The sequence below is a fragment of the Trichechus manatus genome, unplaced genomic scaffold, assembly GCF_000243295.1.
Source record: "Trichechus manatus latirostris isolate Lorelei unplaced genomic scaffold, TriManLat1.0 scaffold00058, whole genome shotgun sequence".
In the NCBI taxonomy this organism is placed as follows: domain Eukaryota; kingdom Metazoa; phylum Chordata; class Mammalia; order Sirenia; family Trichechidae; genus Trichechus; species Trichechus manatus.
The window spans coordinates 7,211,804-7,227,424 of NW_004443994.1; the positions used below are offsets into that span (position 1 = coordinate 7,211,804).

General features: G+C 36.0%; 1 protein-coding gene across 6 annotated transcripts in view; it reads right to left on the minus strand.

Moving 5' to 3' along the window:
* Window positions 1-15,621, minus strand: part of GLMN (glomulin, FKBP associated protein) — a 45,045-nt gene that overhangs the window by 20,247 nt on the left and 9,177 nt on the right. For 3 of the 6 annotated variants that reach the window (XM_004378737.2, XM_023733427.1, XM_023733428.1), the window contains exons 5-16: window positions 14,805-14,913; window positions 13,517-13,757; window positions 12,076-12,178; window positions 7,772-7,959; window positions 6,464-6,517; window positions 5,007-5,037; window positions 4,811-4,900; window positions 3,877-3,918; window positions 3,703-3,776; window positions 1,996-2,080; window positions 1,367-1,476; window positions 570-633 (exon numbers count right to left, since the gene is read on the minus strand). In XM_004378737.2, the coding sequence (XP_004378794.1) occupies window positions 570-633; window positions 1,367-1,476; window positions 1,996-2,080; window positions 3,703-3,776; window positions 3,877-3,918; window positions 4,811-4,900; window positions 5,007-5,037; window positions 6,464-6,517; window positions 7,772-7,959; window positions 12,076-12,178; window positions 13,517-13,757; window positions 14,805-14,913 (1,191 nt within the window). Of the gene's footprint in view, window positions 1-569; window positions 634-691; window positions 1,169-1,366; window positions 1,477-1,995; window positions 2,081-3,702; window positions 3,777-3,876; window positions 3,919-4,810; window positions 4,901-5,006; window positions 5,038-6,463; window positions 6,518-7,771; window positions 7,960-12,075; window positions 12,179-13,516; window positions 13,758-14,804; window positions 14,914-15,621 lie in introns of those variants that run through there. The other 3 variants (XM_023733430.1, XM_023733431.1, XM_023733429.1) reach the window with 3 other exon arrangements.

Genomic DNA, 15,621 nt, shown 5'->3' on the forward strand with positions numbered 1-15,621 from the left:
ATCCTATCTCTATGATGTTGATGAGGTGAGATTAGTTAATGAGGCAGGACTCAATCTACAAGATTAGACTGTATCTTAAGCCAATCTCTTTTGAGACAAAAAAGGGAAAAGCAAGCAGAGACAGGGACCTCATATCACCAAGAAAGCAGCACTGGGAGCAGGGCGTGTCCTTTGGACCTGGGGTCCCTGAGCCTGAGAAGCTCCTAGACCAGGGGAAGACTGATGACAAGGACCTTCCTCCAGAGCAGACAGAGAAAGAAAGTCTTCTGCTGGAGCTGATGCCCTGATTTCAGACTTCTAGCCTACTAGACTGTGAGAAAATAAATTTTTCTTTGTTAAAGCCATCCACCTGTGGTATTATAGCAGTACTTATAACCAAGACAGAAAAGGAAGCTGGAGGTGGTGGTAAGGGCTTCAGATTTTAGAACAATTGGTGGCACTTTCCCCAGCCTTTGTAGCAGGGTAAAATATGAAATACTGGCCTAAGTAGGTATTGAGCAAGAAAATCTGAAACATTCCTTATGCATTTTGAATATACTCACAGTTTCTTTTTCAAATAATTCACTTACTTGATTGTCATTTTCATTATCTTTGATAATCAAATACCTCAACAAATTTAATGAAGCCATAATCCTGTTAATTAAAAATACATAATTTGTTACTTAAAGTACAGTTTTACACGATCAACAGCAATTTTGATGAATAAGTTAAAATCTTGGGTGTATTTTTGGAATTATGTTTGCCAATAGAAATTATTCCCCTTAACAGATCTTTTGGAGTAGCAGTAGTAACTCATTACTTTTGTTCTCCATTTAAGTTCACAAAATACAGTTGTGAAAAAGATTATCTTCTTTTCCCAAGGGAGACTTGTTATCTTTAATATTTGAGGGTATCATCTCTTGCTTTCTGAATTTTAAAATTTCTTTTATAAATGCTTACAACCATGTTCTCTACATCCATTCTAGTAACATGAATTATGCTCTATATAGAAAAATAGATGCCCTGGAAAACAAAATAAAACAACAAAACTCAAACACATTACCTTTTATAATTTATATACATAAAACTCTTAGTTTCTAGTTACAAATGCTTAGTTGCAAATCTGTATGCACTATAACGGAATGCTGGGTAGGCCAAAGGTGCCGAAATCATACATCTGGTCACTCTTCTGGAAAGAATAATATTCTTCAGTTTGTTTTTACTCATTATCTAATTGCTTAAACATCAAAACCTTTATATAGTTTTATAAGTTACCCATATAACATAACATCACAAAAAATATATTTTATTAGTTTAGGTTCCTTAAGTAAGGGTTTTACATTTTATTCTAAATTTACTATTTGAACCTTAGTAATGGTTGCCTCACCTATCTGAGTTTTGCAGTAGATCTGTTTCAGCACCTTCTGGGAGAAAGAGTACCAAATCTAGAAGGGAAATCAGCTGTGGTCCTGTAAACCATTTGTTATCATGTGATCTCTGAAAAGCAAAAGAAAAATTGGGGAAGGTTTTATATAAGAGCCTGACAAATTCATGTGTTTTTCTAAAACTTTGCTACTACAAAAATAAACAATTATGAATTAAAAAACTATATTTTTAACTTTAATTTCCATTCTTTCATTCACTATTTCCAGACACCCAGAACAAACCTTGCCAATATGGAACACTGGTACACTCTGTTTTCTATGTGGAATTACTGAGTATTCACATATGGATTAGACTTACTTAATTTTTTAGAAGTATATAACAAGATAAAAAGAAGTCAGATGACCAGCTCAGAGAATTAATAAATTTAAATTTACAGTTAACAAAATTGCAAAATACAGTATTTTTTTTTTTAAAGAATAAAAACAGAAACGGAAGAAAAAATATACCTTAATATTAGAGACAGAAAGTAAGTCTGCAGAGCAAAAATTCACATTAATGTATTCCACAAGTGAATAAATAGATCCTACAAAATAAAATAGATAATTGATACCTTGGCATGGTCTTTCTTACCTTTAATGACACATCAATTTGATTTTTGATATTTTGAATAATAAAGGCTTCTACTCCTGAATGATTACTTGTATTCAATAAGCACCTTGAAAACAAAATTACAATACATTTGAAATTATCCTGGATGGCATTACAATTAAATGATGAAAGTTTTACAAATTCAAATGGGTTATGTTTTATCCTCAGGAATACAGAATCCACAGTGAAGACAATTAGCACAGTGATACCAATTACAAAGTTATCTATTATAGTTATTGCTGTCACTAACTGGTAAATTCTATTTGAAACTGGGTTTTTTCCAATAAGAAATTTCTATTCAACCAAATTTGAATTTTTATACATATAGTTGTAATAATTAACATGGCAAGAATGGAAACTAGTGTAACAGCCTAAAAACTCCCAAATTTATTCCCTCGGAAAGTAGACTAATGCCAATTGGAAAAAAAAAAAAACCAAACCCGTTGCTGTCAAGTAGATTCCGACTCACGGCCACCCTACAGGACAGGGTAGAACTGCCCCCTAGGGTTTCCAAGAAGTGCCTGGTAGATTCAAACTGCTGACCTTTTGGTTAGCAGCCGTAGCTCTTAACCACTACGCCACTAGGGTTTAACCGCAAAGATAGAAAACTTGATAGGATTAGCCTAAGGGGAAAAGAACTAACGTTTGTGGGGATGAAGGCATAGTATAACTAGAAGCTGTTACAAGACCTAAGCATCAAATTAAGATCTCATAAACCTGCTCTATCAGTAGAAATGAAAATAAGATATGATAAATGATGGCTGATCCCAAAGCAGACTTTTTAGCATTATAACTGTTTAACTCACTTTTACCCAGAACAGGGGTCAACAACCTAAGGTCTGCTGGCCAAATACAGCCTGCTGCCTGTTTTTGTAAATAAAGTTTTATTAGAACACACATCCCCATCAGTTTACATACTGTCTATGGCAGCTTTTGCTACGAAGCTGAACAGTTGCAACAGAGACTATACGGTCTATATAGCTTATATTTACTATCTGGCCTTTTGTAGAAAGTTTGCCGACTCCTAAAAGAGAGTTGCTACAATCTTTGCCCCCTTAAACAGCACTATTAGTAAGCTCTGCTATTAACTTATAATGAATAGCCTGTCAAAGTTACAACTCTAGAGTCATTAATTTGAACTGTGAATAATGGAAATTATTGATATATATAAAGTGCTAGTAGGAGCTTTATCAATCTCAGTTTAATCTTTTAAATCCATTTTAATTTTAGAGTATTTCAATTAATAAAATTAAAATATATACTATTATTCATGATACATATATATCCATAATATTTGATTAATCCTTTTCTACCCATTGCAAATAAGAGAACTTATTATAATAAGACTTCCAACTAGAGTTGTAGAGTTCCTGGGTGGTGCAAATAGTTAACTCCGTGGCTACTAACTGAAAGGTTGGAGGTTCGAGTTCACCTAGAATCCACCTTGGAACAAAAGGCCTAGTGATCTACTTCTGAAAATCAGCCACTGAAAACCCTTTGGAGCACAGTTCTACTCTGACACACTTGGCATTGCCATGAGTCGGAATCAACTCAATGGCAATTGGTTTTTAACTAGAGTTGTATTATAGGTAAATCATACTGAAATACTATACCCTGGAATAATTACATGGTATTAATTTGGCTTTTAATCAACCACACATTTAGCAATTAACCATGCTTGATACATACCTAAATAATGTATTTTTGCCTTGTGAATCCAACTTGTTAATATATAGTTGCAGCATAGCTAAACCCTTTTTCCTCTAAAATGGAACAAAAAATATTACATAAAATGAATAAAGACTGAATTTTTTATCCAATTTCTACTGTAACTCATTATTTTGTTCCAAAACATTTACATACCAAGGTCTCAATGGGGCAAAGCGTCATTACTTTCACTAAACCCTGGAAATAAAACAGTTTAAAATTCGGATGTTACTAAATTATATCAATTGCAAATAAACAATTATATTATCAATGGTAGATACTAAAAATTTGGAGAAGTAAAGGTAAGAGATTTAAAAGTGAAGTCAGTTTTTCCCTGAGCCATTCAGTCTACTGTTAGTTACATCTACAGGAAGTGAAGTGTAATCAATTTTCTAAGTGATACTGACTGAGGTGTTACAAAGTGTGAATTTAAAAGTGAATGGTAATTTTCAATGTCTAGAGTGGATAAAAATGCAAAAATACAATCCATTCCTTAAAAATAATCAGGTTTAACATACTAACAAAAGCCACATTTTTTTTAATTTAAGTATTGGAAAACTCACTCTCTACATTGAAATCTAGGGACCTGTCTTGGATATCATAACTATCAAACAGTATTAGAGAAAAATAAATCACAGGAGGCAAAAATACAATGTTTAATAGTCTTTCTAGTAATGAGTCAGTGTAGCCCTCAAATGGGGTCCTGAGGATTTGAGTTACGAGAAAAGTAAACCTAACACTGGGTTAAAGAAGGTTACGCTTTCCCACTACATGTTGTGCAGTTGACTATTGTAGCCACTAGCCACATATAACTACGTAAGTTTAAATTAATCTAAATTAAATAAAATTTACAATTCAGTTCTTAGTTGAACTAGCTACATTTCAAGTGTTCAATGTGGATAGCGGCTATCATACTACACAGTGCAGATAATAAACATCTCCACCATCACAAAGTTCTACTGGACAGCACCGCACTGGAGTTTTCAAAGGACATGGAGAAGAAAGTGGGACAGGAGTCAGAAAAGACTTCTACCTTAAGTTCAGAATTGGTAAGGGACTATTTTTAAGACAGAAAACATATCTTAATTACCTGAGGCACAGTAAGAAAACTCTTGATTTCTAAGTACTGGTGAAGTAAACTGTTGTCTTCTATTCTTAATAAACCATTCTCCAACAGATCCTACAGATTAAAATACATACAGAGATAAATTACATGTTGAAGTCAACAGCTATATTTGTTGACATGACTATGTATTTAAATTATATTCGAAGCAAACAAATCTTACCAATCCTTTGTAGAAAACAGACTCTTCTGTTCTGGAAAAGAAAATTAAAATTTATCAACACAATTTTGTAAATTATTTTAGACTGATTTCTTCATTTTAGGAAAAATAAATTGAAATTTAGAGACTTTTTAATACATATCATTAAGGAGAAATTCTGTTTAAGAACTTAGTCAAAAATCTTAATCCATCTTTGATCTCTCTTTTGAATGGCCACTGATATCCAAATCTGACCAAAATCAACCTACTCAGGGCTTACTTCTTGATATCAAATCAACAGATCTTCAACAATATGTACTAAGAAATCAATTACACCCAATACAATGCTATAATATTTCAGTTAATTTTTCTGTAAAATCTCTTCAGTTCTTTTTATATAAAAATAATTCAATGATCTCCATTTGTTATGATATATTTTTTTAAGGTTTATGATCATTGTTAACTAAATATTTAAGATCTGTGGCAAAAAATATTATCTCAGCCTCCAGGTTCTTATTCTAACGATACAAGGAGTTAAGTGTTATGCTTTTGGCTCAATGACTATCCAGTATGGAAATCTCAAGAACATAAAACTTATTAGATTCAAGAACAATATATAAGAATACGGTACACTCACCGTATAACAGAAACTAAGTTAAAAGAATATAAAATCATTAAGACATACAGAATACAGCAAATTTACAGAGTTAATAACTACTTGTGCCAGGAGACCCTTGGAAATTCCTGCCTTGTGGGCCGAGGCTTTGGATATTTGCCATGTTACAAATCTTCCTTCACCTGGGAAGAGATGGGATTGATAAACTGTCACTAGTGTTCCTACAGGACGGTATTGCAAGGCCCTGACTGATCTCAAGAGATAACTTAAACATGTTTTAACAGGTAAAGAAAACAAAGCACAGGGAGTTTTACAAAATTTTTAAATCTCTGTCTTGAAAAATTATGCATACCTATTACTTTGTAATTGTTTTAAAAGACAAAGCCTTGCCTCTTAGTACCCCAAATGAGAAAAGTTGTAACTGAATGGCATCACTGTCAGTAATCTGGATTATAAAAGATGGGGTCAAGATACCTCCCTCCTTTTAATACAGTTAACAGATTGTGTCCGTGAAGCAAAAGCATGGATGAATTTCTCTTACTGACCAACACCCCCTTAGATGGAGGAAGATTCAGTGGGGTAGGGATTCTTCAATTTACCAACGTTTGAAATAAGGAAACTTCAGAAACGGATGACAAGAAAACCAAGGGAGTTATTTTAAGACAATATATTATCTTGGGTTAAAATAAGAGATTTTGGTGAAAGTCTCTTTGATTCATTTCTCTCTATTGTGAACATCTGCCTCACTGTTTTATAAAATAACCGGTTAATTATGGCCTGGCAAAGAGAAGGTAATCTCCCCTGATCCTGACAAGGACTATTTTAACACTACTATTTAATTCTAATGCCATCTGAATGATCTTACCTTTGCAAAAAGACTTCAATATGCCCCATATTAAATTGCAAAAGGTATAATGGGCTAAAATAGAAAAAAAAAAAATGAGACAGATGTATCTACACACACACACATTTTAGGAATTTTATACACATACTAAGTCATTCTGGCAGTAGAATGTAATGCTTAAGAGTACAGGCTCTGCGGTGAGACAGAATTACTCCACCTATGTCACTAATTATAGGATCTTGGGCAGTATCTTAACTTGTCTCAGCCTGTTATTTTCACATCTGTAAAATGAGATAATGCTCTATTTCAAAGAGTTATTATAAACATTACATAATGCCTATTACATGCATGGAAAGCTGTTAGCATAATGTTTTAGTACATGGTGAACATGCCAATGGTAGCCATTATTGCTATATTTATATAACATATCCCCAGGTATATGCATAAATATACAAGCTCCCACAGAGAAATATACCTAAGGCCTGCAAGACAAATATATAATCCTTATCCTCATGGATCTTAAAGTCCAAAAGATGTTATATTATAAAATTATATATATGTAAATTTTATAAACTTTATGGGAAAAGAAGGACAAGTTCAAGGTAATTGTAATGGAAAGATTCAATCTTAATTGGGTGATGAGAGAAGGTTTTCTTCATTAAGTGACATTTAAAGACAAAGATTGTTCTAAACATGCACAGAGGCCCTATAGCAGGAAGGTTCATGACACATTTGAACAAGAAACCAAAAGGTGCTACTGGAGCACAGGAAACAAGAGGTGGTACATGAATTAAGGAGAATCAAAGAAGGCCCACACCATGCATAAGCCTGTCTCATAAGTCATGTTAAGGTATTCAGACTTTATTTTTAGACCAACAAGAAGCACTGGAAGGTTTTAAATAAGACTACTTTTAAAGCTTCACTTTCTAATGTATGAGAATAGGTTGGATTCAAAGGAGTGAGAGTGAATATATAAAGATCCACTCAGGATTACAGCAGTAACCCAGTGAGGAGATAATAATTTAGACCAGCCCACTGGTACCTGACCAGTTCCCTTCCTTATAGTCCAGGGTTGTCCCAACAGTTTCAAAATAAAGGCCCGTTTAACACCTCTGACCACTGTCCCCACCATTCCCTTATGCCTATTTCAACACCTAGCCAATACCCTTAGAACTTTAGCAGCAAGTATCATTTAGAATAAAAATAACCTGTTTATATTTTATTTTAAACATCTTAACATGTTAATAAACACATATACAGGACATTAAATAAAAAAGTTTAATAATATTCCTTTTAGAATACATGAATAAACCAAACATTCACTCTTACCTTAAGACCATTGGAAGCTGATCAATACTGATACCCTGTACAAATACTAGATATGCCAGAGAAGCCATAGAGTCTGCTAATTGTTTGTCTTCTTCTTCTTCAAATTCAAGATGTTTCCAAATCCTCTTTTTCCTTCTATGATTAAAAATCATTTTGGAGAAAGGGTCTCCAATTGCTGATAAAAAACCCTGTGACATGAGTAAAAAACGAACCTGTGGCAGACAGACCCTAGGGTGATACACCCACCCCCATGCCCAAATAAAATCACATCCTGTATAATCCCCTCTTTGAATGTGTATGGGATCTATGAGTCTTGCTTCTAATCAACAGAATTTGGCAAAGGGGATGAGACGTCACTCTCACTAGATGATGTTACATGACAAAGTGAAGGGATTTCTGCAGACATAATTACGGTCTCAAATCAGTTCATTTTGAGTTATTCAGAAGGGAGATTATCCTGGGTGGGCCTGACTTAATCAGATAGAAGGTTTTCAAAGTGGCTCCAGGCCTTCTCGGAGAGAGACTCTTCCTTGCTAACTTTAAAGAACTAAGGTGCCATGTTATGAAAGGGCCTATGGAGAGGGCTACAAGGCAAGGAACTGTAAGGCGGCTTCTATGTGCTCACCACGACCCCTGGCCAACAGCCAGCAAGAAAATAGGGACCTCAGTCCCACAGCCACAAGAAGATGAATTCTGCTAACAACATGAAGGAGGCTGGAAGTGGATCTTTCCCTAGTTAAGCTTCTGATGAGACAACAGCCCCAGCCAACACCTGATATGACCTTGAACAGAGAACCCAGCTAAGCTGTGCCCAGAATGTGAACCATAAAACCTGTAAGATAACAAAAGTATGTTGCTTTAAGCTGCTAAGTCTGTGGGAATTTGTTATGCAGCAAGAGAAAACATACAGAAGCCAACAACTAAATCATATTCTACACAAGCATTTATATATCAGATGGTTTCTAAGTCACCTTGGTCTTTAACTCAGAATCATGATTAAAACACACACACAAACGAGTTTTTGTGACAAACGACTTGACTCCTGGATAGAGGGCTCTGGTATATACGGATGCAAAATCATTTTTTTTTAAGAAAGTGCATCAGAGATATTTGAAAGTCATCTAAAAAAGTGAGACATACAAGTATCATGAAATTAGGATAGTAAAGCAACTACTCAGGTGCAGCGTACTCTAGGAACAATGCTCTACTGACCACTATCTGCCTAGAAACAGAGTGGGCTTGAGGAATACTGGTCTCTTTGGCAGTGGGTCAGTGACATAGGCTGAGGAAATAGTGCTAATATCTCAGGTTGTATGGGCTCTTGTGTCAATAAAAGAAAGAGAAACAAGAATAGATAGGACTACAGGGTTAAAGCTTTATCTTTGTTTAAAGAGTGAAAGAAGGAGAAAAAAAGACTCAGGAAAACACAGGTTCACCCCTATGCCTCTTACACTACTTCTAATTCAGTGTATACTAGAAAGCGTCTGACCTTCAGAATCCAACAGCTGAAGTCTTGGTTTTACCACTTACTAAGTGTGCGACACTGGGTGAGTTACCTAACTTCTCTAAGCCTCAGTCTCCTTATCTAGAAAATGACATAACTCCTTTGTCAAATATTTATTGATCAGCTCCACAAAAAAGCTTATTCCACTTATCCACTCACTTTTTTAATTAACACGTGAATGCCAGGCACTGGGCCTGACATTGTGGGGAGTTACAACGCCAAATAAGACTTCTGCCTTCTGGGAGTTAAAATCTGCTGATCCCAGATGGCTCCATTAGTCATTTCAGAACACATAAAGGAGACATGGAAAATCATCCTGTGTCACAAGAAACTGCTATTCAGCTACCACATGCTAAATATATACTGCTGTACTGATATCCAAAGCCACACATTCTTCTGAAAGCTACAAGACAGAAAGCTGACTGCATCATTGTTCCAGATGTCCTCTGAATCATGAAGCTCCATGTCTTCTTATACAGCCTATGCTACATGTTTCTTTCCAGAGTAAGGTAGTATTTTTAAAAAGCCATCAAATGTAAGTAGGTCATTCAGTGCTGCTCTAGAAACGTAGGGTCCACCTATGTCCAAATTGGGGCCTTCACTATCTACCCACATATCATTCAGTAGCCCTGCCCAGACCCAGGCAATACCTGCCACTCTGCTTCTCAAGCCTCATGGCAGCTTCTGCTATTTCAGCAATGTCCCTATGCTAAACCCTTGAGACATTCAAGTAGTTCTGTAGCAAAACAACTTGTGCCAAAGTAGGGATGGCTCAGGCCAGTCAATCCCAACCATGCTGCACTTACCTGTACTTCTCCAACATAGAACAGAAGGCACCTCTTCACTTCATCTCCTACCCTTTCACCTCTACTTCCTGACGGCTCTGAGTTTTTTCACTGCCAGCTCTTTCTACTTGTAACACTTCTTCCACTGATATCTTAGGACCTCTCCTCTATACCCTCAACCTCTTCATAGGATTCTTGCTCTACCTCACTGCTTTAATTAAACCTGACTGATTCACAGCCTCCTTTTTGGTGGCAGCTGCTTATTTTCTCACACCCTGTACACTGCAGGGCCAGGACGGCAACAGTGGGATATGGTGCAGTGGGTTAAAGGCTTAGTATTATCTTTGCTCTTCCCGCTCTCTCAAGCAAAAGCACATTTTTCCTTTGAGGCAGATGCCACAGTGCCTTTTATCTGTCCTTATCTCTGTCATATGATGACTTCCTGGTCACTTCTTCATACTCACTGAAGAAGATTTTGGCACCTGCTCACAATTTTTCTCCAACTCCTGTCTGATCCTAGGAAAGCTGAATGTTTTATAGACTATAGCTCTACCACAGCAGCCTTATGGTTCTTGATTTCTGCTGACCTTTACTTCAGGTCCATTTCTGCACCTAATCGTACCCTGGAACTCAGTCAACATTTAGAGATATTCCATATTGGGTATATGAAACTCCACTATCCCATCTTCTAACCTCCTCTCTCCTACCAACCTACTTTTCTACCTCTTATTTTTCCAGTCTGGTGATCTCTCCATGTTAACCTAGCCTATCCATCCCATCTTAACCTATCTTCCTTCCTTAACCAACCTGGACCACATATAATTGATCATCTGAACTACCAGCACCTTACACTTCCTTTAGCTACATCTACCCAGTTTAAAAAAAAAAAAGAGTCCCTGGATGGTGCAAATGGTTAAGCACTCAACTACCAGCAGAAAGGTTGGTAGGTTGGCAGGTGCAACCCACCAGGAGGTGCCTCAAAAGATAGGCCTGGAGATCTGCTTCCAAAAGGTCACAGCCTTGGAAACCCTATGGAGCAGTTCTGTTGTACACACACAGGGTCGCCATGAGTCGGAACTGACTTGATGGCAACTAACAAGAACAATAACCCAGTAAAATGGCAGCCTTTGAAAAATAACTAAAATCCATCTTCTCTACTTCTATACTCAGGTAGCTGAATACTGCTAGAGAAAATCACACACAAATACAGACTAGTATCACAATGATGGTCTCCTTGGTGGCCTCACCTTAAGTGCTAGACTCTCTTGGTTCAATCCTGGACCCTCTTCTCTTCTTACACTGATCTACCTCCTTAGGTGATCTCACCCACTCTTATTCATGACTTCCTCCTTAAAAACCTGCTCTCTCTGGGTATTTGACATATATTAAGAAATTAGTGTTAATCTTGTTAAGTGTCATCATGGTATTGTGGTTATGTTAAAAAAAAAAAAAAGTCCTTATCAGTTAGAGAAACATACTTAAGTATTTATGGATGAAATGCTATGTCTAGGACTTGCTATAAAATAATACAGCAAAAAAAGAGCAGATAGATGAAACAAGATTCGCAAAATGTTGCTAACTGTTGAAACTGGGAACATGAAGGTATGTTATACTATTCTAGTTCCCTGAACGTTTAATAAAAACATTTTTTAAAAGCATAAATCTCCTTGCTCTGTATTCTTTATCTCAATTATTGGTACCTTTATCTGCCCAGTCACGCAAGCAAAAACTCATCCATGACTCATCCCTTTCACTATTCTTCCAAATTCAATCACCAAATTTTGACAATTTTACCTGCAATAAAGTTCTCAAATCTGCCCTCTCCTCTTCATCTCTACCACTTTATGCAACTCAGGCTCCCATCACCTTTCACTTAACTCCCAAGAGACACCTAACCAGTCTCCTTGCTTCCAACTTCGTCTCAGTTAAATCCATCCTCCATCTGCAGTACATGAGAATACACAGTAGTTTAGATTACAGCAGCTTTTACAGCAAATTAAATTAGCTCTACTTACTATTATTTCAGATGCAAAATACTTTAAAGGATCATTTCTAGCTTCTTCAGGCTGTTCAAGGAACGGTGCTGTCAGCAAAGGGCATTTCAAGCTCTTGAAACAACTAAGGTATAAGAGATGAGTAACTTTGCATACAACACTTCCTAAGTATAAAATACCTAGTTCTATAAACACAGCTAAGTTATCATGAAAAGTAACATGGGCACCACTAACTCAATGGCTTATGAAATGGATGATGTACCATCTTTACTAGTAATGGAGAGTGCAAGAGAACACCCGGCTGACTCAACGTGGTAAGAATCTCCACCACATCTGGAATATACCAACAGATACTGAACATTTGTCTTAGGACCAGTGCTCATCCATGATGCAGTTTTTACCAGTTCAAGGAATAACCGGGATAGTGTATTAATTTTTTCATAAAGGTATATTTGTTTTATTTAGAAAAACAGACTTTATTCTGTGATTAAGCCCTTCCTATTTTAATTAAATATCTTTTCTTTTACGGTGATGCAGTGGTTAAGAGCTATGGCTGCTAACCAAAAGGTCGGAAGTTTGAAACCACCAGCTCCTCCTTGGGAACCCTATAGGGCAGTTCTACTCTGTGCTATAGGGTTACTGTGAGTCAGAATTGACCCGATGGCAAGGGGTTTGGTTTTTTAACCTGACAAAATAGAAAGCTGAAAATATTTCATTAGTTCCCAAAATTAAAAACATAAAACTATTGGATCATGATGGGTAAACCATCAATAGTTTCGTCCAGCACTGCCCAAAAGAAATGTAATGCAAGTCCCAAATATAATTAAAAAATTTTTAGTATTTAAAATTTTTTTCACATTAGAAAAGTCACAGCGATAAAAAAAAAGGAAAAACTAAGTTGAGGTATTTTACATTTTTTTTTTTTTTAATAATAAGTCTTCAAAATCCAGTGGGTATTTTACACTTAGAGCATGTCTTAATTTGGACTAGCCATATGCCAAGTGCGTAACAGCCACACCGGGTAGTACAGGTTTAGTCTATAGCATCTCTGGAGTGAATATACTGGGTACTCTGCCACTGTTTTCGTGGTCAAGTTGGATGTTCAACTGTCTGGTGCTCCTGCTGCTGCTTTCAAAGGGGGAGTAAAAACACAATTCCTCCAGGGAAAAACTAGATTCCTTGAGTTATATGTATCTATTTCTCCCACCTTCATTATTCATTTACTATGATGAATAAAGGCAATACACAGATGAACACAAACTAAATTAAATGAATGAGTTTTAGTTTTACAATTTTTAAAGAATCAGTGCCTCATTAAATGTCCCACTGTCATATCACCTGAACCCCATATTCTGAAATTTTCAAAATTTGAAAATAAATTTACATTTATATGGCAAACTAAGGCAAAGAAACATAAAGTAACTGAATTGGTTATCAATTACTGAAGTTCAAATATACTTACAATTTCAGTAATTCATCTTTTAACTTTTCATTTTCCAGTGAGTTTTCTTTGGCATCAATGACTTCTTCCACAAAAGGCTTAGTAAACTCTATTGAGGCCTTGCAACACTGACAAAGGCCATATTCATCTGTTTGTATCTGTTCTTTTGAGTATGGAACAGGAAGAAGAGATAGCTGATTCCAAAGGGTAGATAATGCTAATCCAACTGAATATGCCTTGTTGTTATGAAGTTTCTGAATCACTAAAAAGAGATCAAATTGCTCCTTGAGGTGGCTTCATGAAGTATGCTAAGGTTGGCAAAAGCAGCCTAGTAAATGTAGAATTACAAGACACATTTCCCCCCACATTTTAACAACTCTGAAATCAGGATGGCATATCATAGCTTAATTGGCAGTGTTTTTCCTTCTTGGTGCATAAAATAATGGAGCATCTCACAATTGTGGCATAACATAACAGATGCCAAAAAATCTTGTTTATGTACATTTATAAATAAGTTACAGACTTAACAAAATGGAAACACATCTTTCCTTATTTGGGGGGAGATGTTATGAGCATAAAATATGAGAAAGTGCCTCATAAACTATAAAGCACTGCCCAAATGGGAGATAATATTAGATTTTTTTTCTAGAAAACTTTGAATATTTCAAGTGGTACAAAGTTGGACATTCACATTTAAAACAGTTTTACTCTAACTTCTGATTCTGGGTCCCTCTATCAAATTCTAAGTTACGTGTAGGTCATAAAATGAAAAAGTAGCCTCTTCCCATGGATAAACACTGTCTGCCTTGGTTGCCAAGGTCCATTACTTACCAATAATGTTACTGCATTCAACCAAGCAGCCTTATCATTCCACTTCCTAGTTTCACTCCTCAGCAGTACCTTTGTTATCCCCAACCCCAACCACCCAATGCAGAGGCTGAGCAACGCCCTGCCTAATGCTGTTCTTAACGAAGATACAGGAATTCCACAGGTATTACAGACATCACAGAGGTAATTCTGTCAATATGTTCAACGGGAAATTCTAGATACAAGTTACAGATAGGAAGGTTATAAATTACAATGACATTCAATAAAATACATACTGATTACCTGCTCTGTGCCAGGTACTGCCATCTTTTTATGAGTAGAAAGATTCAAATTGGCATTACTATTACTAGTTTATGCCAGTAAAGTACCCAATAATTAGTCATCAACTCTACTTTGGTGTAGTGTTGATGTTTTAGTGTAAACATTAAGGCTACTTACACAAGTAAAACAAGAAATATTTAGATTTCAAAATCCTTATTACCTGTCTGTAATGGCCGAAGTAAAAGAAGAATAATTTGGGATATCTGTTTTCCAGAGGGCTCTTCAATCAGCTCAAGCAAACCCAACAATAATTCCTTTGGATTACATAACTATAAAAATATTCACAATTGAACCTGTTTAATACAAGTTGTACTTAAAGCCACTTGATTACTATTTTTAAAAGAAGGCATATACTGAGAAAATACAATTATTTTTGTTTCACAGTAAAACACCTCAAACAATTGTTAAAAAAAAAAAAAAAAAAAGCACAAGCAAAACACATAATCTGTGATTGGCAAGTAGTCAAAGAAACAAGAAGGCAAAGGGTCTCTTAATGGCAACTACAGCGTGGAGACTTAAATTCCTGGCTAAAGTATGGGAAGGGAGAGCCTGATCACCAGAGCTGAGCTTTCCTTTGAGCTTCACCTGTCTACTCTGAAGGCTGCTGTAGATTCCCAGCATGTCCAGCAGGTGGGACCTTTCCATACCACACTGTCAGGTATTTAAGACTAGTCCAGACAGTCTCTTTGGTACTTTCTGAAGAGAGAAAACTTTGCATTGCCTTCTGACTGGCCATATCTTACCACCCCACTCATCTTGCTATTTTAAAGCCCTCATAATTTATAACTAATGTCTAGATGGAGCTCCTCCTTCCAAGTATATATTTTCTTTGCACTGATTTCCAAGTAGCTTCTTAAAATGTCTTTTTTCTCAGGATTTATCCTTTTCAGCTGTCATATATTGACTTAACAGCTCTTAAAAAAAAAAAAAAAAAAAAAAACCCAACCCATTACTGTCAAGTCAATTTCGACTCATAG